The sequence below is a fragment of the Solanum dulcamara genome, chromosome 4 (genome assembly GCF_947179165.1).
Source record: "Solanum dulcamara chromosome 4, daSolDulc1.2, whole genome shotgun sequence".
NCBI classification, from domain to species: domain Eukaryota; kingdom Viridiplantae; phylum Streptophyta; class Magnoliopsida; order Solanales; family Solanaceae; genus Solanum; species Solanum dulcamara.
Window position 1 is genome coordinate 7,310,694 of NC_077240.1, and position 27,971 is coordinate 7,338,664.

The following is a 27,971-nucleotide window of genomic DNA, read 5'->3' on the forward strand; positions in this document are numbered from 1 at the left end:
TAAACTTTATTTACCAAAATTAAGCCTCTTCCCCGACTCGGGTTTATCTTTTCATTTTTTATTTCTAAATGACATTTTTATTTTTTGTTATTTTATGCATTGTTTAGCTTTATATATTTCAATTTACTACGTTTATAAGCTGGTCAACTTAATTTATAAATATTTTTTAGTTTCTTTTTTATATTTGCTAACACGAAAAGTTTCTTATAAATCAAGTGTTTATTTTGAAATATTTATTTTTTATAAATAATTCTCAATTGTATCGTCCATATTGCAATATTTATTACAAGTTTATTCGTTGTTCTAACATTGCTAACAAATAAGTTTAAAGTAGACGAAAAAAAAATCTTATGAAAGACTCGCAAAAGAAATCAAGAAGCTTACAATTTTACATGTTTATATTCATTATTTTATTAAAAACCTCACAATAAAAAAGAATAAAGATGATATTTTGCCGCTACACTACATTAGTGGGATGTGGACAGTAGTAATGTCATTCTCATAATCTCATTAGGTTACTGTTGATCGTCAATATTTTTATTTGATATGTCTACTTTCTATTTTTGAAGTGTTATTCATGTGTGGATCACATTTGGTGTGTTACTTTTGAATATTTGCTTCTTTTTTAAAAGTAATTCTTGTTGGCTATAAATATATGATTCTTTTACAGATAAGAGATGATTTTTTAAAAGATTTCTACTTTATCTTTTTGTAAAATATAAGTGCGATTTATAATCGATGAGTGAGTTTGAAGTTCAACGGAATTTAATGTATTGCTATTTTGCTGAATTAATATAAATCATTTTATCTTGAAAGGATATATTGTATATCTTCAAATGCTTGAGAAGAATAGTTTTTTGAATGTCTCAATGTGATTTTAGTAAACTCAATTTTTTATTCTTTTATCTTGTTTTACTATTTTTTTAAAATAGTATTTATGTATTCATATTTTATTGAATACATATCCAAGATAACACATTCACCCATAGGTGATATGATTTTCTTTCTTAATTTCATTAAATTTAAGTTCATACACAACTTCTTCTTCTAAATTAATTAAATGACAAAGAAATAGTTATTCAATTTTAATTAGAAATTACTTTTATCGCAATTAATATTTCAGTTATCCATGTAGTCTTCTTGCAATTAAGATCTAAAATACCAAAAATAAAATGATAAGTTTGAGAGTTGAGACCAGTAATATAAATAGAAAACCCTGACACATAAAGAAAATAATAATTTGTATAATTGTATGAAAATAAGGAAAAAGAAAACACGTTGAAAAAACTACTAGTATGATTTGTCTTCTCTAAATAGAAAAAAGAAGAGAGGAAAATTTACAAGACAAATCTGACAGTGTGTCCTATATTATCGAAATTTATAGAATATGTGTTCAAAATTCATTAGAAATTTATATTATGTGTAATTGTTATTGTACATATGTGTGGGTTGTAGGGACATGAAAACATAGAGTTTGTCATCATGTATCAACTGTCTTAACGTGTGATAATAGCTAATTGCCCATATACGTGTTATAAAATATTAAAAGTTATGCATCAGGCTGTGCTTTAACAATTGTGAGAGTTATTTCTTTTGATTATATTTGGTTGGGTTATATTCCTATTATTTTTTATAGAATTAATAGTCAAAAACATATTTAAATTATCTCAATTTTTTGAAAGTTTCTCATCTGAACTATCACGCAATAGTTAGCGAAACTCACCTCAACTAATTTATGATGATTTATGTATAAAAATTAATTTATTCCTATAGTAACATCCACCATCTTTTTCTCCACTGTTATACCCAAGAAATATCACAGGGCGCTCGCATAACGTATCATTCCTATTTTTTTTTACCAATCCGAGGCCAAAATATCGATTAGGAGGGAAATCATGTGATAAATGGTCTCAATTGAATTTTAGGCCAATCGGATTGAAAGATAATTTTTTGGGGCAAAATTGCATTTCCAGAAAGGTGCGCGATCAGTCTGCGTCAAGGATCTGCTCCCCACAGTACAATTTTCCCGAAATCTGGCCAAAACTCAAAAATTGCTAAAAATCGCATGTCAGGAATGCGATTTAAGAGTTGTTCATAAAACGCATTCCTCGAATACGATTTACGTGTATTTTTTTTGTCCATTTTCAGTTTTAATAAGGGGCGTTCTGATCTTTTTTCCACCCCTCCTATACCTAACTCACGATGTTTGGGACCAAAATCCGTCCCTTATCAGTTTCTAAAGGAGCTTTTCTCTTATTAAACACCCAAAACTTTTGAGAACGAGGATTGGAGAAAAGAGGAGAAGCTACAGTTCAAGAGTTTTTAAGCCAAGTCTTTAATTTACACTTAGATAATCTTCATTTCAGGTACGTAAGGCTAACCTAAACGTTGAACTAAGTTTGTTCACATGCACTTTCAATTCTATTGACCTGAATTTGAGTTTGAGATCCCTAGTTTCTTGAATTGAATTCTTGAATTATTTGTTATCTTGTTAAGTTTCTAGTACCTATTTAAACATGTATTGATGTTATTCATGAGTTGAGTAATTTATTTAAGACACATGTTTATGTTTTCATTCACATGAACCTTAATTGATGATGAAGGTACGAATTGTGATGGTCCTAATTGGATTGAGCCGAGCACGAGTTGAGTTGAAAGAGTCTTTAAAATTATAATTATTTTGATCATGATTTCACTATGCATTATTTTGAGTTGAGATTAACGATTGTCGTGTATTTAACGAAGTACGATTTTTAAATTGAGTCTTTGCATGTTTTAAAAAGATTTAAGATAATTGAGTACTAAGCTCAATGAGTTAATTTGATTGAGTTGATTTGAGATGAGATTGAGTTTTGAAAAGAGTCCAATAAGACTAGTCGAATGGTTTGATTGAACTAATTGATTTGAGTTAACCGAAGGGATTGATTGGAGTTTTATGAGCATTGAGTTTTGGGAGAAGTATCGAGCACTGAATTGAGTGAAAGTAACTAACAACTCGAACTCAATAACTACGTAGCCAACGTAGGTGGGGATAATACCGTAAATCGGATGAACTCCCTTATTGTCCATGAAGTGGACTTGTTGATTGATCGTGGATCCTTGATTGGTTGATTCGTCCCTTACCCTAGCAAAATATTGGACGGATGTAGCAATGACGTCGGCTGGTTTTAACTCACTAGCTTATAAGTGATGATTGTGAGATAAGAGAAACTCCAGACAGGTCTTGATAGTACTATAAATGATTAGTTTGATTGGTATAAGATTGCTCTTGTGTAAATCATATTTACTTTGGACTCTTGATATCCTCATTGAGTTTCTTATTCTAATTTGAAATTATTCTATCTTGATGGTTATTATTTTTCTGTCATTTTACATACTCGTGCATTTCATATACTGACGAAATTTGGCTTGCGTCTTTTTATGATGCAGACACATGTATTAGAGATTCTCGATAGAAGTACCGTTGAAGATCCATTTTCTTCTTGATAGTAGTGAGACCTCCTTGCTTTCGGAGGAATCAAAATTATTTTATTCATTGTTTATGAGTAGTTTCTTTTGAGGTAGTTGTGCGCTTGTCTCAACACCTTCTTGATAGTTGATAGAGGCTTCATAGACATAGACTGAGTAGATTGGAGTTGACGTTCCTTTTGAGTCTGTTTTGCTCAAACTTTTATTTATAAGATTGGGTTGATTTTCAAAGATTGTCTAATTAAAACTATTGTTTTATTTGAGTTGTTGAATTAGTTAGCCGTCTAGAACGGCTTTTATTACTGCATTGAGTCTTCCGCTGATTGATTGAATGAGTGATCGGACCAAGTGGTTCGCTTGGGGACCAACAATAGTTTTCAAGTGTCAGTCATGCCTAGGGTACCCTCTCGAAGCGTGACATCCACTTTCTTAGCCGTGGTCTCGTCTCTGCCGTGATGTCGATATCTTCGACTTTGAAGGGGAGAATTTAGGGTATTAAAGAATCAATAAAAAATATATCAAAAAATTAATGTGGTCAGCTAATAAAGTCGTTATATAGGTAGGTGGACAGAGATTTTATGGGCAAATGCACCTAGAAGCATTTCGAGACAAACGTTTGGTCTAGTCAACGTTTAGATGGGTTTCGTTAGTCACTGAGTGATAGTCCAAATAGAAAATTCACACTCTCGATAATTTAGATATGAAACTCAATAGAATGGATAATTTTAAGTGTTGACTCTCAACTTTTGGTATACATAATAGTGGTGCAATTTTGATAATATTCTCATACTAATTCCCTTTTCATAATAAATGAAATAAGATGTTTATTTAAGTTTTTTAATGAATTTAAAATTCAACATATAGTTTAACACGTTGTATCAAATAAATTTTAAGCACTAAATAATCCAAAAGTTATTAATCTCTTACCCATAACTTATTAATCTCAATGTTGTTTTATTTGCCAACTTGAATTACTCTCAAATTATTACGAGGAGTTATAAAGGCGAGATGAATTAAAAATTAGTTAGTCGGCCTACGATGCCTTTTTTAAAAATAGGACAATATATTTTATATTATATTAATATGCATGACCTAAAAATTAGGACAATATATTTTATATCAGTTACAATGACCCTGCGCATAGCGGGAGCTTAAGTGCACCGGACTGCCCTTTTTACAATGACAACTTTTAAAATTAAAATAATAGAATATTCTTACATTTCCTTGTTAAAGATGCTATTTTTGTAAAAAAGTTGTATCATTGGATTATTTTTTAAAAAAATACGTTGCATCCTTGTGAATTATGGACATCATAATCAAGATTTACAATAAATAATATTTTATTATGAGAGTTTTTCGCGCAATTAAGTGTGAATTGGTATTTTCAATTCTACTAGTACATAATTTAATATTTGGACCATGTTTAAAATTTTAAATTGATCTCGAATAAATTATGAAAATATATCTTTTACTATGCCCAAATGCAAAGAAAAAAATAATATCTTAACAATGATTTTAATCCCTGTGTTATTAATTTATTTGGATTTTGGTCCTTGTGTTACTATAAATTGTGTAAATTTAGTCCTTATACCTAACTTCCTTTTTACGTCTCTTTTCCTCTATTGTATAAATAATTTGAAGTCATACATCCAAGTATTAGTACAAGAACAAAGTATAAAAAGAAATAAAATCACAAAATATCTACCATTAACATATTTAATATCAATATTGAAATGTTAGTGGCAATAAATGCAAGGACGACATGGTTTTATCAATATGAGGCCATGAATACTGATAATTGTAACATATTAATTCTCTTTTTCTTGTAGTCGAATCATAACTTTACTATTTGTTCATGTTTTAAAACTTTTACGAGTTTTTTTTTTAAGCCTTGATCACTTTTTTTAAAAAATGTTTTAGATTAGAAAATTTAACAAGATTAAATGATGGCAATGGATCGAATCATTGGAGATTGTTTAAGAAAACTAAAAAAGAAGAGCCAAAAGTTAATGGTGTTAACATCAAGATAAGTATAAGAATTAAAATCACACATTTTATTAAATTGAAAATTAAATATGCTTACTCTAATAATAGAAGAACCAAAATCATTATAAACGGAAAAAAAAAAGAACACCGGGGATAAAATCAACATTTTTCCTTTCCCAATCTATATAAACAAGTTGATGTGGCATTTCTCAATGGCCTCCATTTGCATTTATCTTTTTTCTCCTTTTTTTCTTATTTAAATTAATTATTGTATTGTAAAAGTAAATTACTTAAGTTATTATAAATAAATATTTTATTAATGGAGAAATATTTACAACAAAGACTCTTCACATGCCAATTTACAAGAAGTAATTATTCATAACTCATATATCTTTAATTTCTCTCTTAATGAATTCATTTTTCTTTTTTCTCTTTTTTTTTCTTTCTTCTAATCATAAAATGATAATATTTTAAGAATTTATATTTTTATTATTTAATTTATTTACAAGGAGTAATTACCTATATTTTTATTTTTAGTAATATTCACAACCCCCATAATTTTCATGTCCATAACCTCAAAATTTTATTTTGTGAGTTTATGATGTCTTATGGTATTCCTCTGTTTGCCTATAGTAATTCATATTTAATTTTATAAGCATTTACATTCAAGATTATTCTTTCTTCTTTTCATCATATTGATTCATGAATGAGGTAACATGTAACAAAAAAGAAATATATGAAGGTAGGAAGTGTTTTATTTTCAAGTCTTTCTTTTGATTTTCTCTATTTTACTCACATAAATTCATATTTAATTTCATGGAGATTTACATTCAAGATTATCTTTTCTCTTATATAATTTATTGATTTGTGATTTAATTCACATATAACAAAAAAGAAGTATATGAAGGTAAGAAATAGGCGGAATGACCTGGGAGGCTCTTATACTTGATTCCGTTTGTCAGTTGGACCCTTACACTCACAATTTTGCCAACTAAACCCTTAAACTCACTAAAATATAATATTTTAAACTCCTTTCTCGTTCCATGTATGTGCGTGTAGCACAATTGCTTACGCGTGGAATTTTATGTCATTTTATAGAATTTCATGTCATTTTTAATGCCACATAAGAAATTAACTATTAACAATAAAGAAATACAATTAAATAAATAAGTTTGCACATTCTGGAAATTTTCAATATCATGTTCTTCATATTTGCTCATAATTGAGCACTAAATTTACGTCAGATTGGTCTAATTCTTCCTATTATATTCAATTTTTTTCACACTAAAAGTTCACCAACACAAACTCAACAAATTTTCATCACAATTTTAAATTAATTTCATTCACAATTTTGCCAACTAAACCCTTAATTCACTAAAATATAATATTTTAAACTCCTTTCTCATTCCATGTATGTGCGTGTAGCACAATTGCTTACGCGTGGAATTTTATGTCATTTTATAGAATTTCATGTCATTTTTAATGCCACATAGGAAATTAACTATTAAAAATAAAAAAATAAAATTAAATAAATAAGTTTGCACATTCTGAAAATTTTCAATCTCATGTTCTTCATATTTGCTCATAATTGAGCACTAAATTTACGTCAGATTGGTCTAATTCTTCCTATTATATTCGAATTTTTTTACACTAAAAGTTCATCAACACAAACTCAACAAATTTTCATCACAATTTTAAATTAATTTCATCAATTCACAAAATTCATTTATTGTTCTTGAAACTTCTTCACAAAGCTTTTCAACTTTTTAATCTACACAAGTACTTTTCATAATAACTCATAAAAGATTCGAAAAATACTCATGAAATTGATGGGAGTGTGACAGAATGATTCTGGGAAGTTTGCAACAAAAGAAATTTTTGAGTTGAAAATTTTCATTTTATTTGAGAAAAACGCTACATACAACTAGAGTCGAAGATGATTTTTTCAATCTTATATCTCATTTTCACCTTCTATTCCTGCAAATATTTTCTATTTTTGACTCTCAAAATTTGAAGATTATCTAAATTTCATTCTTTTACCAATAAAATTTGAAAATTCAGATTTCAAAAGTGTGTAAATCGATCAAGATTCATAGAAAAAGAGTTTGAATTTTAAAATTAAAGAAACTAAAATGGAGTTTTGAGATAAGAGATTTGATTGGCTGGGGTAAAGGGGGGGGGGCGGTCAAAAAGAAGAAGAAGAAGGAGACGAGGGGGGGGGGGGGGGAGTGGGGGGGGGCGGGGGGGGGGGGGGTAAGGAAGAAGGAAGTTGCAGGTGGGGGTGGGGGTGGGGGCTCAAGGGTTAATTTTTCTCTTATTTATTTTTTTATTTTTAAAACATTTTTTAATATAAAAAAAACTACTCGCTTGCTTTAGGACACGTGCATTCAAATATTTTTTCAACTCAGCAATATTAGTGTCACATAAGTTCGGTCAATGGTCAAAAGAGTTTAAAATATTGTGTTTTAGTAAGTTTAAGGGTTTAGTTGGCAAAATCGTGAGTGTAAGGGTTCAACTGACAAACGGAGCTAAGTATAAAGGTCTCCTAAGTCATTCCGCCTAAGAAATATTTTATTCTCAATTTTTTTAATCTTTATATACTTTCATGCTTTCATAATAATTTATTAATTTATGTATTATTATCCTCCAAGCAAGTATCATAGCGATTGTTTTCTCTAACAATCAATTTGCGGTTGACACTAACATTATAATCATATACTGTAGTTTGATTACAATATTTGTTAGATTTGAAGACATGATTATTGTTTATTGTTAGAACAATTGAAAAAATAATCTGTACATATATTGTATAGTTTAGATTTCTTTTTTTTGATATGATTATTTTTTAATTGGTATAATATTTTATTTATTTATAATTATGTTTAAAGTTTTTATTCATTTTGTAGCATATGATGAAGAGTTTGACATAGCTACATAACAGAATATGGTGATGGATCTAATTAGGAATTACTTTTGCTAAATTTTTTTTCTTACATCGACTTATATTAGTAACTTAGCTACTTTTGCTAGAATTTTTTTTAACTTTGGTTTGTATTAATAATTTAGCTAGATGTATTGAAAATACTACTACTATCCTACTTTTTTTTTGATTTCGAAGCACAATTAATATAATTATTCCATTTCATTTTCATGGTATTTAAAATTATTTAATTAATATTTTAAAAATTATTATAAGCGAATGTAATAATAAAGACAAAATGAAGAAATTCAATTTTTATACGAAATCAGAATTTGAATATAGAATTAAGTACTAATACAAAAGATAGAAAATTAAAATATAAAAAATATTTCAAAGTAGAATAGTATATTGTTATTTCAAAATCTGACGTCTTATTCCCTTTACTTTATCACAATAAATATTTTTTTTCTACTATACATATATGAATAATTTGCATTTAAAAAGATGCAAAAAAAATTCTATTTGTATATTAAAAAAAGGCAAAAAATATATCATGTCGCAAATGAACAGAAATATTAATATTATTTTATATATTTGACACTAATCTGAATATAAATATTATATACTATTTTATTAAAATAAAAAATTATTTATTTAAAAATTATTTTATACATATATAATAATATAGAGTCCGTTTGGATGAGATTAAAAAAGTAACTTTTAGGTATGAAGTGCTTTTAGAACTTTGAAGTGCTGAAAGTTATTTTTATAAATAAGCAGTTGAGTATTTGGATAAAAGTGCTTATGTTGAAAATAAATGTTTGAATTTTAGGGTTAAAAAAATAAAAAGGATAGTTTGAAAATTTAATTAAAATATAAGGGATATAAAAGTAATTTTCATGGTCAAACAAGACTGAACACGTCCAAAAATTAAAAAAAAATTTTAAATTAATTTTGATCAACTTAAAGCTAATCCAAACGGGCTCAGCCGCGAGCCCGGATAATTTCAGAATAATTCTCTTGGCCCCAAGAGAATCTTCCTTACACCACACGCGCCTGTTACTCTCAGTTGCATCTCCACCATCCTAATCACTCCTTCGCGGCGGCGATTTTATCTCTTCCCACCGTAAAGCTCCGTCTCCGTCTCAATTCCCGCCGCCGGCATTTCATTGGACGGAAAAAGTGAAAACATGTCGGCGATTCAGACGTTTTTCCTTCAAGGCTCCGTTTCAACTCTCCTTTCTCCTCATTCATCAGTCACTAGCTGTCGAAAAGTTTCCGTCAAATTCACCGTCTCATGTTGCTCGGCGACCTCTCCTCTGTCCGTAGTGAACGGTAATGTGGAGAACAGACCTTCCGATAGAAGCGAAGTTCGTCTCGGCTTGCCTAGCAAAGGCCGAATGGCTGCTGATACTCTCGATCTTCTCAAGGTATAGGAATTCGCTGGTGGATTTGTCTTTTATCTTCTTGTAAACTAATTTATACATGGAACTACAATGAAATGCTGAATTTAATTTGTTTATCTTCTTGTTGGTGAATTACAGGATTGCCAGCTATCAGTTAGGCAGGTGAATCCGCGGCAGTACGTTGCACAAATTCCACAGGTTTGCAGAATTTCTGCTTTTCAACAATTGTTAAATGAGAAGAAAGTGGATTTTGAATTAGCTATTTGGATGTGTTAGCTATTAGGAAGAATGTAGGTGCTGCCTTCCTTGTGTGCATAGATATATTAGCTAATAGATGTGTCTTTAATTGAACTCTTAACTCATAAGCTTTTTAGTTAATTGAACTCTTAACTCATAAGCTTTTTGGTGATTACAAGTTTACAACCTATCCAGGTTCCATTTCTTTCACATGCATTATTAGTGTTTTCCCCCTCTAATTCTGATTTTTGTTTGACGTTTTCACACTTAGTAATTAGGACGAATGTAGGTGCTGCCTTCTCTGTGTATTTGAGCATTGAATTTTTCTGATAAATCTTTGGAACCTAGAGCTTATATTTCAGGTAAACCCATGATTTACTTGGGTTACATGGGAAATTTCTCTCTCTGTTGTAGATATCCAATCTGGAAGTGTGGTTTCAACGGCCAAAAGACATTGTGCGGAAGTTGGTAGCTGGAGATTTAGACCTTGGCATCGTTGGTCTCGACACAGTTTGTGAATATGGGCAGGTAAGAACTGAGTGTTTCAGCTTGTTCGTTCATATGAAAGCATAAACAAGAGTCAAAACGTTTATAATTTGAATAATAGTTTAAATAACTTAATGTAATGTAAGCAGATAAATATGAAATGAATCTAGCTTTCCTGGGTAATGCATCTAAACTTATGTAATAACTCTAATGTTAAATAGTTATTGTCTTCTAGATTGTTATATTGTCAGTGAAATATGCTCTGTGAAATAGTTATCGTCTTTTAGATTAGCCAGTTGCCATTTCTCCTATGAGATACTATAACATGTCATATCATCTCTCTTTCCAGATTGCTATTACTTTCACGATCCTTACTTCTTCTGTTGGTGTTAAAGGTTTGCGATGTTTTATGAATTAAAGCTAAGTAAGTTAAAATACAATAAAAAGAAAAAATTGAAGTAGACATCATGTGAGTAGGCGTTAACTGAAATTCTGTATAAACTGTCTGCACTGGTAGTTTAATAGTGAGTAGTTAGTTTTGCTGAATCATCACCTTAATAGGAAACAAAGTTTACCTCATTTTTATTTCTTGTGGTTGAATTATCTTTGCTTCACGTTTAAGTTAAATGAATGAGAAAGAAATAATTATGTAAAGAAAATAAATGATAAGAAGAATAGAAAAAATTAGATGTCAAATGAACATCTTATCAACTGTCCCATACCCTCGAGCATTGATAGTTCAATAGATAATTTTCTTGAGTCTTTCGGCTTATGAAAAAGGAGAAAAGGTTCTCAGCTAGAAAATTCTCATTTCTGGGATGTTCATTGGAAAGTTTCAGCTCACAGCTGATTATCTTTTAGTTATAAGATTATATATGTTTATTTTGTGATAAGCTGGATAGATGAATTTACTATACATATCAACCATCAACTTTCAGAAGACACTTGTATTGGCGATAACTTTTTTTATTTGTGGAACTTTCCCTATTAAACTCATATGTGCACTTTCATTATGTTGTGACTATTCTCTTAACCTTGAAATGTGGACTTTTTTTTTGAGCAGTTATCTATATGCGGCATGCTTATGTTGTAAGTAAACATGTCACAAGCTCATAGTTTGACTAAGCTACTATATTACTTGGGTTACATTTAGTTTGTGTTGTATGAACTGATTTTAAATTAAAAAAGTGACCATACTCATCAATTTTTTATTTTTTTTTGAAATAGACCATTCTCATCAATCTTGTATGTTGCTATCGGTTCAAAAATTATTTCTAAGTTTGTGGAGTCAGTTTATTGTCCAAACTAAATCTAAACCTATTAGTTACTAACATATTTACAAGCAAAGTCCTTAGATTGGATGCTCAGTACTTTCTCTTTGGCAGGGGGATGAAGATCTCATCATTGTCCATGATGCCCTTGAGTATGGTGATTGTCGTTTATCTCTGGCTGTAAGTCATCGTACTTTACAGGAGAACTGTAACACGCTTATTGTACCATTCTTGCTGTTTTGATGTATTATATTTCTTGTCAGTAAGATCTACATTTTGCAGATACCAAAATATGGGATTTTTGAGAATGTGAACTCAATGAAGGAGTTAGCAGAGATGCCACAGTGGACACCTGAGAGGCCACTGAGAGTTGCAACAGGATTCACATATGTATAATGCTATTACTTTTGCATATGCTTTCTTTTTACATGTCTTTTTTACTTTCTTTTTTCCGGGTTTTGATGTGCTCATTAGTAATCATCATTTCCAGATGGGTCCTAAATTTATGAAAGAAAATGGGTTGAAGCATATCACTTTTTCAACTGCTGATGGAGCCCTGGAAGCAGCTCCTGCGGTAGTGTTATCCTTTGTCTCTCTGCAATAATAATAGTTATTCTGTCTCCCAATGTTATAATGTTACTATTAATTGCTTTTTAAACATGCTCCTCTTGTATTCTTATTCTTTGTTTCTCTGTAATAATAATAATAATTCTTCAGATGGGAATAGCTGATGCTATTGTGGATCTAGTGAGTAGCGGAACCACACTGAGAGAAAACAATCTGAAGGAAATAGAAGGTGGAGTCATCGTGCAAAGTCAGGTGATCATTCCTTCCAGTTGCGATGTAGCAGTATCTTTGACATTCTTTTGGTCTGCAATTTGAGTAGCCTTCTTGACAATTATTTGATCTTATCTTGCCCTTTCAGGCGGTCCTTGTCGCTAGCAGAAAGTCCCTAATGCAGCGAAAAGGTGTACTTGATATAACACATGAAATGCTAGAAAGACTGGAAGCACATCTGAGGGCTGAAGGTCAATTTACGGTGTGTGTAACTTCTTTTATGCTGAGATTTTTTTTATACCTGTATTGGTTGTCTGATACATCTTATGGCAGGTAACTGCTAATATGCGAGGAAGCAGTGCGGAGGAAGTCGCTGAACGAATATTGAGCCAAATGTCACTATCTGGATTGCAGGTTACTCAAGTCCCTGACTTACACAGAAAGATTGGTAGTTTAAAGAAAACATCTAAGAATTTTACTGAGTTACAGCTATTAAGAAACATGATTGAAAATAAAAATTCATAAGAGAACATAGTTTACTTCTGTACAGTCCCAAGCGAACATGCTTATGGCTGAATCATTCTTCTGGCGGAACAGTTTTTTATACCTATACCATCCAGCCATTGATCTCATCACTATATCACGGGATCAATGGCTGGGATTGGAGTGGGTCTCAAACCCATTTCACCTAAAATTCAATTACAGCTCAATAGCTTATACTGTCCGTAAATCTTTTGACAGCTCATTAATTTTTTTATCTTCTATTTATACAGGGACCCACCATAAGTCCAGTCTTTTGCAAGCGGGATGGACGGGTTACAGCTGATTACTTTGCCATTGTCATATGTGTACCAAAGAAAGCACTTTACAAGTCTGTTCAGCAGCTTAGGGCGGTGAGATGCTAATTCTGTCCCATAATATTTTGACAGTTGTACTAGTGATGTGTTAAATTGAATTGGTCTTCCAATAAATCTTCCAGTCTCTTGCTGACCAAATCCAGAAATTGGACTCTGGATGTTCTGTTATGCTGTATTTGCTTTCTTCAGTTGTTCAACAAACAGCTTGAGCATATTTCTTTTGTTCTGTTTTGATGTGGTGGTCTATTTCTGGGTTTTTTGGGTGTTTGCTTGGGGGGTGGGGGTGGACGTGATGCTAAACCGGTTGGAAGACTTTGCTTTCTGAGTCTTGCCATTTGCCATTTTTTGCTTTCTGTCCCTATTTAAGGTGAAAATGAGAGGCTGTACTGAAACACATGAATGTGCGTGTGGATATGTTCCATTACCTTGGTAGGAGTAAGGTCTGCGTACATTCTACCCTCCCCAGACCCCATGTTGTGGGATTTCACTGGGTTGTTGTTGTTGTTGTTGTTGTTGCTCCCCAATTCTCTGGCTAAAACATACTCGAGTGGCATTTTTCAATCAGATCAACCTATGATCTCTGTCAGACTGAATCTTAGCTCTCTACAAGCTTATCTGTTACTTTGTACTTTTGTTCTTTCTATGCTGCAAAGCATCCAAATTCAGGACTTAAGTAATAACTTGTTGCTTATTGAATGTCTTCTACAGATTGGAGGGAGTGGTGTACTGATTTCTCCGTTGACCTATATTTTTGATGAAGAAACACCAAGATGGCGTCAACTCCTTTCTACTTTGGGACTTTGATCTATCTAGCAATGCCTCAATTGGTTTTTGCAACCACAGTGCCTTTTTTGGAGAGGCAAACATGAAGACATTGTTAAATTTTGTATTGCATTGCCACTTAGACTTTAACATTAGCTCTTGTTGTAACAATAGTGTGTCATTCATTTTGGTGCTAATGGCAATTGTAAGATTGCATAAACAGAAAAGTGCTCTTGTTATCCTACTAAAAATGTACGAACTCACATGATAACCTTTGGTGATCTTGTTATGGAGACTGTAATGTATAACTCGTTATAAGTGAATGATAATACATGAATTGATATACGATCAATTAATGATACAATAGTTATATGGAGAATAAATAATGCATGTTATACGGTGAAAAGTTTTTAACAATGTGGTGTTAATACATGTATTATTTATCCACATTTTCTTCCATATAAATAAAACAATAGATAGACTGCACTACAACTTATACTTTAAATATTTTATAATATTTGAATACCGATCATCATTCTATTTTTACTTTATTGCATCAAATTCAGTAAAAAAATAATTTGTAATGATAAGTCACACAATCTTAACTAACTATCACAAGAAGTCATTAAATTACTTTTAAGTCTAAACAATCACTCAATTTTGATCAAGTATCACAGAGAATCCATGGGAGGAAATAAAAAAAATTGTGACAATTGACAATAAATATAACATTATCTTTGTCAATTTTTGTCTATCCTTTAAAGTTATCCGAGTATTAAAACTCCTTTACAAATTAAGGGAGAAAATCAAAAACTCTCTGTTTACTTCATACCAAAAGAATAGGAGTCTCTTGCAATTTAAATGCTAACAAGAGGAGCCATCTCAAAAACATAAAACTGAAGGGGTTATTTCGACAGAAATAAAAGATAAGTAGAGGACATTAAAACCCTAGCGCTCTTTTTTCTCCTCTTAAAGCCCTCCCTCGTAACTTACTGCTTCTTCGTCTTCTTCTCCAGCTTCTGTAATAGAGATGAAAGTTCCGAGGAGGAGTACCCGTCAGAAAAACCTGCAGAAAGAAGCAAATAACTCATCGGAACAAAAGGAGAACGCGGAAGAGTTGGTAGAAAGAAGCAACGAAGAAGCAGCAGCAGTAGAAGAAATTTTTGTAGAATCCCCTGTTATTTCTGACGACGATGATGACGAGGTAATTATAAATTAACTAATCAGGCCTCAATCCCAATTCAGTACCATCCTGGGCCATGACTAATGTTCTTATTAGTTGATTGTATAAGCTATTTTTAGACGTACATTTAACTTAGAAAGATTCAATGTTACTATAACAAGTTGTCTGCTTCTGCTTCCCCTAATTAGTTTGAAAATGCCTTAAGCTTTACTGTAGCATGACTCTCTCAGTATTGGTTTTAAAATATATTTTCTTTTAAAATATAGTGGGATTGCATCCCTTTCCTTAATTGTTTGAAAATGCCGTTAGTTATATTGTAGTCTAGTGGTAAGAATTGGGTGGAGCTTCTTCATCTGATTTCTTAGCATATATCGGAATAACAACTAGTAAGTGTGCTGGTAATTGAGACTAATCTCCATTGTTCCCGAATATATCTAGACGTTTTGTTCTCAATTAAATCAGATAAATTGATGATTCCAACTTTTGATATAATAATGACGAGAGAGAAAAAAGATTTCTTTTTGGCACTAAAATTTAGTGCAGTGGATTATAGTTGATTTACACTAAAAATAATACTGACATCAAATTTGGTGTAAAATTTAGTGTTTGGGTTGGAAATGCCCTTATATAAATCTAGCATGTTTGTCTTCTACACAATTCGGCAGTTTTTGAATCTAGAAGATTCGAAAGTAGAATTTGTTTTTCTCTTTTCACCCTTAATGGTGGCGACATAATAATTATAGTACAAGTGAGCTGTCAAAAATGTATTGATGGATCACATGGTTGATGGGTCCCACTCTCCAAAGGTAAATTTCGAACTCTGTTTCACAACAGTTAAAACAGATAAGGGGAAGTGTGAACGATATTTGATATTTGTATTGGAATTTGATTAATTTAAATTGAATTCCATCGTACTTTTCTTGAGATAGAGCTAAGATTTTTAAATATTCAGGATTCAAAATCGAAATTATAGTTAAAGAAAGAACATCTCCATATACTCAAGGGCGAATTTAGTAAGTAGGTTATGGTGCACATGAACATGTAGTCTTTCTGTAAAATTAGAATTTTTTTATTGATACCTTATTTTTTTATCTACAATATTCATATTGAAGTCAAACTAATTTCGATTTACATTGGGTAGTTTCCATTTGATGTGCCGTTTTTTACCCAAAAAAATTTTCATCCTCAAGATTCAAAAACGAAACTCCTAACTAAGGAGGAATAATTTTATTCCCTGCACCACATTATCTATACTTATGTATGTGTAGGAAAAATAGAACAGAAAAAGATAGACACTTATGAGTTATGTGTGTCGTGAAAAGTTCTGCAAAAATAAAATTGGATGAAAGAGTAACAATCACTTATTCATTCCTGCTTTTGATACTGTGCATGATGGTTGGTCATTATTGTTTCAGGATTTTTCTGATGATGATGGATCACATAGTGAATCGGGATCAGAAGAAAGTCATCTATCCGGGGAAGAGGTACGTGGTAATCTCCAATTTTTAGGTTGGTGTAAGATAAGTGGGCATACATGCTGCCTCATTCATAGGATTGCGATTAACTGGAACTTTGTTAATCAAAGATGTTCCTCATTTTTGCAGGATGTTTTTGTATCAAGTGATGGTGAAGATACCTTTGATGCCAAAACTGATGATGTTAGTGGTAATGGTGCAAGTGGCAGTGGTAGAGATGATACTGAACATGGTAAAGATGACGATGCTGAAAGCGATGACTCCAGCTCAGTAGTTGAAGAGAGCGATTCGTCCGAAGATGAGGTCTGTTTATTTTTTCCTGGGACTAAGAATGGAAGAGTCATAAATTGCATTATAGGTGGCAGTAGTACCATTTTATCAATTTTCGTGTAGCCATTCCTTTTTCCCGTTCTCTTTATTTTTACTGGCCCAAAGATTGTTGTTTAAATCCATCACTTAAAGCGAGGAAACAGTGCTAAGCAAGGATTATCTATTTATGGGCAAAACTATGAACTTCATAGAACTGTACATTTCAACCAATGACAGGCAGAGTAATACTAACAAGAAGTGGTCTGTTCTTTGAAGTTTGAACCTCAATTTCGAGGTTCAATTAATATCAACACTATTGTAAATTGGATGCTAAATTTAGTAATTATAATTGCTGGTTAATTATTGCAGTACTAAACTCATGTATGTTCAATATTTCCAATTTCTTTAACTTGTGTGGCTCAGTTCAAAGAATTGTGCGCTTCACTTCTCACTTTCCGCTTCAAGCCCATGGACCTTGTCGCTTTTTGTATTTTTCGCTTTTGAAAACACTTGTCAGAGTTGATAATATGATTCCTTGCCGGAACCTAAAAGATAATGTTGCACACTGTCCTGCTCTTTAATGCATGAGTGGTCCAAGGGACAAGGATAGCTTCTTCTATGAATTTTCTGCTTACTTTTGTAGTTCTTATCTTTCTATTCAATTACATTTTGTCCTGTTAGGTTGATCCTCGTAATACTGTTGGAGATGTTCCGTTGAAATGGTACAAAGAAGAGGAACATATTGGATATGATCTTGCAGGGAAGAAGATCAAGAAAAAAGAGAGACAAGATAAATTGGACTCATTTCTTGCCAGTGTTGATGATTCCAACAATTGGTGAGTTAATCATTGTCAACACAAGGAGTCTTTAATACTGACTATCTTGTTGATAATCGCCCAAGCATTGCATGTGTTAGACTAGTATCATCCTCCTTTGGGAATGTCAATAGTTCATGTGCCCTCTTTCGTTATTCACCCTGGCTTGTAAGTTTGTACCCAACTATTTAATTTATGAATGGTCTAGCAAAAGGCAACCAGAGTAGCACTTTATCAAGAAGACAACATTTCCTTTGCTTGCTTCACTTTTCAAATTAGCAATCACTCTGCTAAGTTTCTCTTCTCTTTGGAGACTTGTGATAAGGTGATCTGTAGATCCATTCTCTTTTGGTTGTTTCTTATGTGTCTATCTGTTGAATTCAGGCGTAAGATTTATGATGAATATAATGACGAAGAAGTTGAACTCACAAAAGAAGAAGTTAAGGTGATCAAAAGATTGCTGAAAGGAAAGGCACCTCATGCTGATTTTGATCCATATGCGGTTCGTGCTCTATAATTACCATTTGGCACTGGAGTTTCTAGCAGGGATACTTGTTCTTGACTTAATCAAACTCATTTACTCTTATTTGTCACTCTGTTCTGCAGCCTTACGTTGACTGGTTTTCCTGGGATGACTCGAAGCATCCTCTTTGTAGTGCACCGGAACCAAAGAGACGTTTTATCCCTTCAAAATGGGAGAGTAAAAAGGTAAGTTCTTTTGATACTTTTTTTTTATCTGCTTTATTTGCTTAGTAGTCTGGAGTGATGTTGGACGTGTATAATTTGCTTTTTCTTGATAACTCATCAGTAGGATCTTATACGGTTAGTTCTCTCCTCCAATTATTGACTAGGATGTTTTTGAAAGAATCTGTTTCCACTTTTCTGGTTCAACTTGTCCATGTCTTGATATATTGTACAACTATGTACATGGTTGGTTGATTATGCTTAATCATGCCACTGATAAGAGCCTTGGCAGATGAACTTTGTTATATAGGTTTAAAATGGACTTTTAGGAGAAAATTGAACTCGTCTTTTGGCTCAAATCAAATGTTATACTTATTAAGGCAATGTGTACAAGCACCTGTACCAGCAGATATACTAACTGTGCAAATATTCATAGGATATTATTGTCTAGTGTTCCTCTTCTAGTTGTCTTCTCTCAACTCCGATGCTAATAATCCAAGATGGATCTAATACTGAAATATCAAAAGATTGTTGCTAATGCTGTTACATTCATGCCAGGAATCCCAAAATGATGGCATATGGATTATGGTTACACTAAAATATAAGTAATCACCTGTAAAATTGAGGGACTCGTTCTAGGTTTTCGCATGTTTGATTTATTATTGGGATTGACATTTTTTTGTGGCTTTTACGATCGGTGGTGTCTTTTGAACTTACAGGTTGTCCAATATGTGCGGGCAATTCGAAAGGGACTTATAAAATTTGACGAGAAGCCAAAGGAAGAGCCAAGTGCCTATCTCTTATGGGGAGATGATTCCAGTGCAATAGATAGACAAGGATTGGCATATATTCCTGCTCCAAAACCCAAACTGCCTGGTATACAACCTGACCATCTTTTGTATACTATCTTTCCTGTTATGGAGGATCTTTCATGTTTACCCTTTTTGCATTATGTATACTGCCATTCTGCATATCTAACACCTTCCAATTTTCAGGTCACGACGAGTCTTATAACCCTTCTTTAGAATATATTCCTACACAAGAAGAGATCAATTCTTATCAGCTTATGTATGAGGAAGACAGACCAAAGTTTATCCCAAAAAGGTATTAGTGCCTATTTGATTGTTTCGTAGTGTGCTCTGTACAGCTGTTATATTTTTTAAAGTCTTAATGCTAACCTTGTCACTGCTTTAGGTTCACATCATTGAGAAATGTTCCAGCATACGAGAAAGCAGTCAATGAAAATTTTGGCCGCTGTTTGGATCTTTATTTATGTCCAAGGGCTCGGAAAAAACGTGTACGTGAATGATTTGATCCCTTCTCCCTTCATTTCATCTGACTATTGGGGCTTAGATCATAATCTGATATCTTTCGCAATAAATCTCTATTTTTGTGCAGATTAATATTGATCCTGAGTCGCTGAAGCCCAAGTTGCCAAGTCGCAAGGATCTCAGACCTTATCCAACGGCGTGTTATCTCGAGTATAAAGGTCATAAAGGTCCCGTTGTGTCGATTTCTACAGAATCTACTGGGCAGTGGATTGCTTCTGGTATGATCTTTAGTCCTGGAGATGTTATGCATCTTTGTTGGATAAATGCTATCAGATTGAAGTGCTTAGGTTTTTTTGATTTGTACATGTGAAGGTTCAAGTGATGGAACGGTGCGCATTTGGGAGGTTGAAACTGGAAGGTGTATCAGGATCTGGGAGCTTGGGGAATCCGTACGTCATGTCTCATGGAATCCTATGCCTGAACGTCCCATATTGGCAGTCTGCGTGTAAGTAATTTACTGGAGCATATGATTATTGTTGATCATATTGGTTGGATCTTAAACGACTATAACATAAATGTTGCAGGGGAGAAGATGTATATCTTTTGAATACTGGACTTGGCAATGCAGAAGAACAGAAGAGTCTTGAAGAGCTTTTGCGTGTTGAAACGCCATCAACCCCTGATGACTCTGGTCAGTTTCATTTGAAGACTCTGCAGTTTGTGTGAGTTCATTACTCATAATGTTACCTAACTCTTGTTGTTTTGCTTAGATAATGATAAAACCACTGTGAATTGGGTTCAAGATGATAAGAACGGGGGAATCAGGTTGAAGCACTTTAAGGTACCTTTCATGCTTCCCATTGATACTTTGTGATGACTCAGGTATTAAAGTGATTATCACTATGAAATCTCCTGTGTGACTCAAATGTTTTTGTCATTGGATTATGCAGACTGTTTCTTCAGTTGAGTGGCATCGGAAGGGCGACTATTTCTCAACGCTTATGCCTTCTGATATCCTTCATCTGCTTTACATTACTGGCCTGATCTTCCAACATGAGTGCCTGTTTCTCACCCCCTGCCCACGTCTTTATGTTTTATAGTGTCTGATAAAGGCTTATACATTTTAGGGATAATTACAGCCCTAAACACTTTTGCCAACTAGTTTACAAAATATGTGCAAAATATAAAGGCTGTGCATACTTATACTAAATATACATATACCATACATAATCAAATATAAGTTATGTATATTTCGTCCATGTTGGTAAATAAGTTTGGCCGAACTGTACATATTGGTAAGTTACCTTACATTTTATAGTCATGTGATGTGATAAATAAAGCATATTTGGTTGGTTCTGTGTTATATCTGTATGATCTAGTGGTGGGACCAACGTGCATGTGTTGGTGAAATTGTTTTGGCAAACCGTCCTTAGCATATCCTGTAAGGGCTGTCTTCTTTTGTTTTTTAGAAGTAAACCGTTCTGTTTGTTTGAAAGAGGAGATGTGGAAACAGAAAGATCAGGCAGGAGGGTGTTTGTGCGTGTTTCTTGCCTCATTATCATGAAACTTTTGAGACTCTGCTTAGTTGATTGTTGTTATTTCTTGACTCTTGTCCACCCCAATCAAAAGCAGTTTTAATTCACCTGCTCTCAAAGAAGCAGACTCAAAGAATACCATTCAAGCTTCATGGACTTCCAGTTTCAACAGCTTTCCATCCCTCTCGCTCTGCCTTCTTCATTTCAACGAAGAAAAATATTCGTGTTTATGATCTCTTGAAACAAAAGCTCATTAAGAAGCTAGAGACAGGGGTTCGCGAAGTCTCGTCTATTGCTATACATCCTGGTGGTATGTCTTGGATGCTCTTTGATAATGTTCTCTGCTAGTCGCTGTACTCAACTGGTTAAGACGCTTTTAAACCTTTTTTTGCAGGTGACAATCTTATTGTAGGGAGTAAAGATGGGAAACTGTGCTGGTTTGACATGGACCTTTCATCTCAACCTTACAGAGTTCTCAAGTATGTTCTTTAAATTGATTTTTGTAATTTTGAAAAGCTTTTCTGCATGTGTCTTTTGTTATTTTTGTGGATTCAGTCTGGTGACTTAATGATTACGCCTATTGTGGATTTGAGTCTTGTACTGAAACATGTCAGGTTGTGCACACATTTTTGTATTTATGCTACTTGATGTGTGCTTGTTTGACATTTCCTTTTATCTCAACCTTAAGTAGTTCTCAAAGTTGTAATTGGCTTTTGTCATTTCAAAAAGTTTTTTCTGGACGTGTCTTGTGTTGCTTTTATGAATTCAGTCTAGTGAATTAATGTTGTGCCTGTTTTGGCTTCGAGTCTTGTGCTGATACATGTTAAATTGTGCGCACAAGTTCTCGCGCTCATGCTATCTTGATTTGATTTGCTTATTGGAAAGATCTTGTTTGAGATAAGTTGCAGGTTTTAGATGTCTATTATTGAAAATATCCTCCAGTTCCTCTCTACAAATGTGATTGCTCAATATATTCATTCTTTGCTCAACTTGGCCCAAAAATGTCCTTATTTGGAGGTTTTTCCATGTTACAGTTGCCATCCGAAGGACATCAACAGAGTGGCCTTTCATCGCTCCTATCCTTTGTTTGCTTCATCTTCTGACGATTGTACGGCATATGTTTTCCATGGCATGGTTTATTCAGATCTAAACCAGAATCCATTGATTGTACCTCTGGAGATTCTTCGTGGTCATGCCAGTGAAAATGGAAGAGGTATGGCCTTACCCTATCTTTTCAGCATATGATGATTCTACTTCAGTCCCCACTTGCCATCCTGTCCTACATTGGAGGAAAGAAATGTTAATCTGATGAAGCTGCAACAATTAGTGTTGTCTAGTTTCACTTACCCTCAAATACATTTTGATACAATATGTTTGTCTATACAATATTGTATTACGAACCTTTGTCTGGTTGGAGCTTTTGATGGTAATGAATATCAGATGAGAGGACACTTTTGAGGTCAAATTTTCCGTGTTAAGGCCATAGAAGCATCTAGAGGAACACTTAATGTTGATATAGAATAAGACAGCTGGCAAGATGGATGGTACAACTCAATCATGGCTGTCCTGGTATTTTTTGGAGGGAATACGCCAGAGGGCTAAATTCACTTTAAGTTGATGGGTCGAGATTTAAATTTAAGGATCCCCAAGGTGTTTTGCAAGTTATACTAATTGGGATGGAAATTTCAATATCATTTATAAATTGAAGCCAAATAAAAACTAAACCAATTGGGTCTTGAATCTTCATTTTATTTGCAATGCATCTATACTTAACCAAAGAGGATTTGATATAAATGGCTTATGGTGTTGATGCTAATGGGCACCTGCACATGCTACCACTTTGTTGACATTTCTTGATTGCCACTGTCTTCAGGTGTCATGGACTGCAAGTTCCATCCTAGGCAACCATGGTTGTTTACTGCAGGGGCAGACTCTGTGATCAAGCTCTATTGTCACTAAGAAGATTATTCCAAAATGCAACTCTGCTAGTAATTGCCGTGTGCATTTGTAAGAGGAAGACAGTACATACATTTGCACTGTATACATTGCTGTGGGGAAATTTGGGAAGTTGCCTGCTTGGACATAGGGAGGATAAAGATGTCTTAAGCCATCTCTTGTTCTTTCTCAGATAGGCAAACAATGAATTCCACATATAGAGAATAGAGAAGTTGGCACTATTTTGTTTGTATGATCTCATAAGCCTCTGGGTGTGTTCGATGCAATTCAACCTAAGCAGGCTTTTTTTTTCGAGAGGAGAACTTGTCCAAGTTGTTCTCATGACAGCATTTTCTGTAGAGCTAGGGCATTTGACGAGTACTTGGCACAATGGAGCTCCATTATTCTTTACCATAAACTGAGTTTTCATCTTTTTGTGATCTTGTTATATTTATGCATGTAAGAATTGGCAAGGATCTTAGCAAACATATCACTGGAATTTTGAAGAAATTATCTCTGCTGTTCTTGGTCTGTTTGGAATTATTTTTGATCTGGTAGTGTCATATTTTTGGTTGAGTTAGGTTAGACAATTCCTAGCCTGTTTGACTGGAATAGTGAACTCTTTTTTACAGTTCATGGTTTTTTAGTTTTAAAAAAAATTCCATAATTTAGTGCTGGTATGTTGATTGTTCTTTCGGTAATTACATTTTCCCTTGCACATCCATTAAATTTTATGTATTTACTTTTGGTGATGGCAGATATTGATCTCCGTAACTTCTTACGATATGTTAAGTATCAATTATTTGGTATGATGAATGGTACGGCTGCTATGATTTTCTTCGTAAAAAGCATTAGCCATCTGGGTACTTAAGGTTACTATGTACATCAATCGTCATCCAAAATTAATGAATTTTCGGTATGCACTTGGTACATATATACATATTTATGATTCCAGATCATCAATTTGCTCATAATGGAGCGTCCTAGCGTTCTTATCTGAATAATTTGCTCACATCACAGGAACATCTCCATCCACACAAACTGGGTATTGCAAATCCCTTCCCAGGGTGTGCCTATTCAAATAATAAATAATACAATATAGAACATAAAGACTGAAATTAGATGCAGAGTAACTGTACAAAGTAGTGTGTGTACTGTTTCCTTTGCTGGCACATAGGTAACATAACTGAGCCAATCATGCTCCTGTTTCCTCTGCTTATGCCGCCCACATTCTACTGTAAGAGTTGTACTGCTGCTATTGATGGGATCTTCTCCCTCAGTTTCTGAGTTACAGCCACACGAACAGTCATTACACCAGCTGCAGGACCTGTGATTCGGACTTTAACTATTGGCTCCTCAATTGCCACAAGTTCCAAACTTCCACCAGCTGCCCCAACAAGATATGGCCGAATCTCTTCAAGAACCTAAAATAGTTGCAATAAGAAAATAAAGTAAGAAGATTTACGGGAAGAAACGGAGATTATTGAGCACGCATTTCCTTTATTAGTGCTAGCGACAATTTAAGCAATAGGTATAGGCTGTTGAAGTGCTGAATGAGTCTAAGATCACATTGTGAACATGCCGATGCCATAAATACTTCTTGTTTTTCACAGACAAGACGAACAAGCATCAATTATGAGAGAGAAGTTTCTAAGCTACAACTGTAGCCACATCTAGGTGCACATATTAAGCAAATCATACAGCACCAATGAAGCACGTATTGCTCTTTTCAACTCCATTACTTTTAACCCTTTTCCTGATAATCGAAAAATCTTTGAGGGCCAGTGACACAATGTTCAGAAGTTGGTGGATATTTGGCCTGCATCCCTCTACCTTTTCTCCACTTAAACCATGCTTTTGTCTGTGGCGAGGACTATCCACGACGTGTGCCTAACCCAAACATTATGCACTACCTTCTTACCACCAGATCGAAGCCCTGGGACAACTACATAATCCAAATATATCCATGAAAATGATGTGAATTGCACAATTCAATCACACTTCATGACAAGCTCTCGAACAAAATACATAAATCCGATACTTATTGGAGTCAGAAGCAACAACATAATCATGCCACAATGGCTTTCCATAGTCATTTAGGATGAGAAGCAAATGGAAGTGCAACCTACTACTCAATTCATGACTGAGTCAGCCTAATTCAATCCGTCTCTTAGTGCTGGATTTCATAAGGGAAGTGGTTAGAGTCTCGCTAATAACAAGAAGCCATTGCCCATTGTTGAAGTTGTTGCAAGAAGACTGCCACAGTGTCGATAAGAGTTTCAAGTTTAAGGATCCTCTAATAGATGAAAAAAAGAAGCTGCACTCTGGTGTGGAGGCTTCTGTAGCCAATCTAGAGAACACTGAAGGAACACAATCAATCTGATGCAGCAGACAACTCACCATGGAATAATATGGTCAGCCCTTGGCACTATTGAAATAGGCTCAAGTATGTGGTCAGCCTATCTAGGAAGGGATCATTGCTGGTTCAGCCAACTTTGAAGGTAAAATGGCATGTTCTTATTATGATCTATGTAACTAACTATACATGAATACTTAACTGGCTTATAAGACCCAGATAATTGGATCTGAGGCAACAGGTCATATAACTTCCCATTAATCATTATTATAACAAATATGGAATCACTTCTAGTTCAATATCTGAATTCTTATCACAGACACCCAGAGGCGGAGCCACATGCCCTGGGAAAACTACATAATCCAAATATATCTTAGTGAAAATACTGACTCTGCCACTGACATTACCCAATAGATATAAGGTCAGTGGGACCAAAACATAATTAGAATGGACTTGTTCTAGAAATAACTCTAAAGACTTTCCATTTCTTAGCGCCACAAACTAGAAGGTCCTATTTCAATGGATTTCTAAGTTGAGAAATCATTCAAAATAATCTATAACTAGATAATCCACTATTTCTTTGGATGACAACAAAGTAATCTAGGACATGACTTATTTTGTCCAATAAGTGTTAAAGATCATCTAGTTCAGGTTTGCAGTTTTTAAAGAGTTGTGCCAGATGTATGTAAGACATATAATAAATAACAGAGAGAAGCATCTACCTTCTCTATGTTTTCTTCGTTAAGCTCAAGGCCAGTTTCTTCATCTGGTACTGATTCAACCGCAACAATTTCTGGTATCTTTTCCATCAAACGACGCTCAATTCCCAACTTCATTGTCGTGACTGAACTTGGACAGGAGCCACATGCTCCTTGTAGTTTTAGCTTAACAACATTGCCATCAATTTCATGCAATGCAACGTTTCCGCCATCTGAAATCAGATATGGTCGAATTTCATCCAGCACACTCTCAATGTTTTCTGCAGTAAGTGGTAACTCTGTAGCTGAATTTGGCTCTACTGCTGAATTTGGAGTTGCAACAGCCTTTACAACTGCACCAAGAGCCAACAAGCAAATCATTTCAGATTCAAAACAAGGTCATCAAGCATTTATTAGCAAGGGTATAACTACTATAGCTAGCACTAAGTATTCCATGGAATGAAGAACAGAAACATTGTGGATCTAAGCTTAAAAACCAACAGGCTAAGCTAATAAGAAGCTTTGTAATCCTTTTCTGTATATAAAATGGAAGAGATAAATTTAGGGCCCTTTTTTTTTTTTGATAATTGAAACTTGCATAATCACCACTTTATGGAAGAGATCAATTTAAGGGCCCTTTTTTTTTGGTAATTGAAACTTGCATAATCACCAAAGTGGAAAATATTTACAAAGCCTAGGTCCAGTTAGCACAACTGGCCTTTTGGTTTCTGATCATCTAAATAAGTGATTATGTGAAAATAACTAATCAATTTCAATAATATAACAGATAGTTATTTTCTAAAAAGGTCTAAAATCATTTAACATATTGGTCCTGAGCATAAAAATGATTTAAGCAAAATTTCCAATTAAAACAGGTAACAAGCGAAAAAATCCTCATATCTTCGGGTACAAGTTAATATATTTCAACAAAATAACAATTTGCTAAAAGAGTTCATTTCTTTATTGGTACTGGTTCTGATAATAGAACTGATTTAAGCACAATTTTCAATTAAAACAGGTAACAAGCTAAATAGGCACCATATTATTCAATTCCGATTCATTAACTCATAAACGAAATTGTATTCATGAAGGTAAAAGTAAACAAAGCACACCTTGATGTTGCGAATCTCTACGCAGGTAGCGCCATGATGGATTGCGCCTAGTCCACGAGGAAATTCGAGTTCCAAAGAAGCCCGAAATCTGCAAAGCAAAAGCAGATGATAAGGCAAATGAAAAAGACAAAATCCGACGATAAAATAACAGAATTAGAAGAAGAAGCAAAATGATATACCTTGATAGGAGGAGGAGGAAGAAAGATAGTGGCGGTGGAAGAAGAAGGAGAGCATGAAGAAGATGAAGATTTTAGGGTTTGGAAACTTCTAGAACCGTATGAAGAAGAAGGAGTCGGAGGATTCAATAGCATGGCTGATTGCATCTCTTTGTATCAAATTAACGAACTCAATCAAATTCAGCAACTGGAAAAGTACCTACAAATTTGATGATTGTTTCTGAAAACTGATTTCTATTTGTATTTTGTGGA

The 27,971-nt window shown here is 33.7% G+C and overlaps 3 protein-coding genes across 3 annotated transcripts; 2 read left to right on the forward strand and 1 right to left on the reverse strand.

The window, feature by feature from the left end:
- The first annotated feature begins 9,378 nt into the window (after positions 1-9,378).
- On the forward strand, positions 9,379-14,522 carry LOC129885880 (ATP phosphoribosyltransferase 2, chloroplastic-like). The gene is made up of 11 exons (XM_055960343.1): positions 9,379-9,804; positions 9,919-9,978; positions 10,432-10,545; positions 11,889-11,954; positions 12,057-12,164; positions 12,265-12,348; positions 12,492-12,593; positions 12,700-12,813; positions 12,885-12,965; positions 13,325-13,444; positions 14,117-14,522. The coding sequence occupies exons 1-11, from the start codon at positions 9,565-9,567 to the stop codon at positions 14,210-14,212; spliced, it is 1,185 nt and encodes a 394-aa protein (XP_055816318.1). The 5' UTR covers positions 9,379-9,564; the 3' UTR covers positions 14,213-14,522.
- Positions 14,523-15,070: 548 nt separating this feature from the next.
- Positions 15,071-23,890, forward strand: LOC129885881 (ribosome biogenesis protein BOP1 homolog). Its single transcript, XM_055960344.1, has 18 exons — positions 15,071-15,374; positions 16,769-16,837; positions 16,958-17,131; positions 17,819-17,973; positions 18,337-18,454; positions 18,559-18,660; positions 19,356-19,512; positions 19,632-19,740; positions 19,831-19,933; positions 20,035-20,185; positions 20,280-20,412; positions 20,492-20,598; positions 20,678-20,748; positions 20,858-20,918; positions 21,525-21,752; positions 21,837-21,921; positions 22,477-22,655; positions 23,316-23,890. Exons 1-18 carry the CDS (start codon positions 15,201-15,203, stop codon positions 23,399-23,401), a joined length of 2,262 nt encoding a protein of 753 aa, XP_055816319.1. The 5' UTR covers positions 15,071-15,200; the 3' UTR covers positions 23,402-23,890.
- A 366-nt stretch (positions 23,891-24,256) lies between these two features.
- LOC129885882 (nifU-like protein 2, chloroplastic) lies at positions 24,257-27,965 on the reverse strand. Its single transcript, XM_055960345.1, has 4 exons — positions 27,723-27,965; positions 27,544-27,631; positions 26,456-26,784; positions 24,257-24,801 (listed from the first exon to the last, which is right to left on the reverse strand). The coding sequence occupies exons 1-4, from the start codon at positions 27,864-27,866 to the stop codon at positions 24,610-24,612; spliced, it is 753 nt and encodes a 250-aa protein (XP_055816320.1). The 5' UTR covers positions 27,867-27,965; the 3' UTR covers positions 24,257-24,609.
- Between the last annotated feature and the right edge of the window lie 6 nt (positions 27,966-27,971).

Excerpts from the sequence above, each read along its gene's own strand:
- LOC129885881 (XM_055960344.1), top strand. The coding sequence starts at position 15,201 with ATGAAAGTTCCGAGGAGGAGTACCCGTCAGAAAAACCTGCAGAAAGAA. Across the intron at positions 20,186-20,279 it reads TGGGCAGTGGATTGCTTCTG|GTTCAAGTGATGGAACGGTG; the intron begins GTATGATCTTTA and ends GTACATGTGAAG. Across the intron at positions 20,919-21,524 it reads CTCAACGCTTATGCCTTCTG|CCCAATCAAAAGCAGTTTTA; the intron begins ATATCCTTCATC and ends ACTCTTGTCCAC.
- LOC129885882 (XM_055960345.1), bottom strand. The coding sequence starts at position 27,866 with ATGCAATCAGCCATGCTATTGAATCCTCCGACTCCTTCTTCTTCATAC. Across the intron at positions 27,632-27,722 it reads TTCCTCCTCCTCCTATCAAG|ATTTCGGGCTTCTTTGGAAC; the intron begins GTATATCATTTT and ends TTTGCTTTGCAG. Across the intron at positions 24,802-26,455 it reads ACGAAGAAAACATAGAGAAG|GTTCTTGAAGAGATTCGGCC; the intron begins GTAGATGCTTCT and ends CAACTATTTTAG.
- LOC129885880 (XM_055960343.1), top strand. The coding sequence starts at position 9,565 with ATGTCGGCGATTCAGACGTTTTTCCTTCAAGGCTCCGTTTCAACTCTC. Across the intron at positions 12,814-12,884 it reads GGGCTGAAGGTCAATTTACG|GTAACTGCTAATATGCGAGG; the intron begins GTGTGTGTAACT and ends ATCTTATGGCAG. Across the intron at positions 13,445-14,116 it reads CTGTTCAGCAGCTTAGGGCG|ATTGGAGGGAGTGGTGTACT; the intron begins GTGAGATGCTAA and ends TGTCTTCTACAG.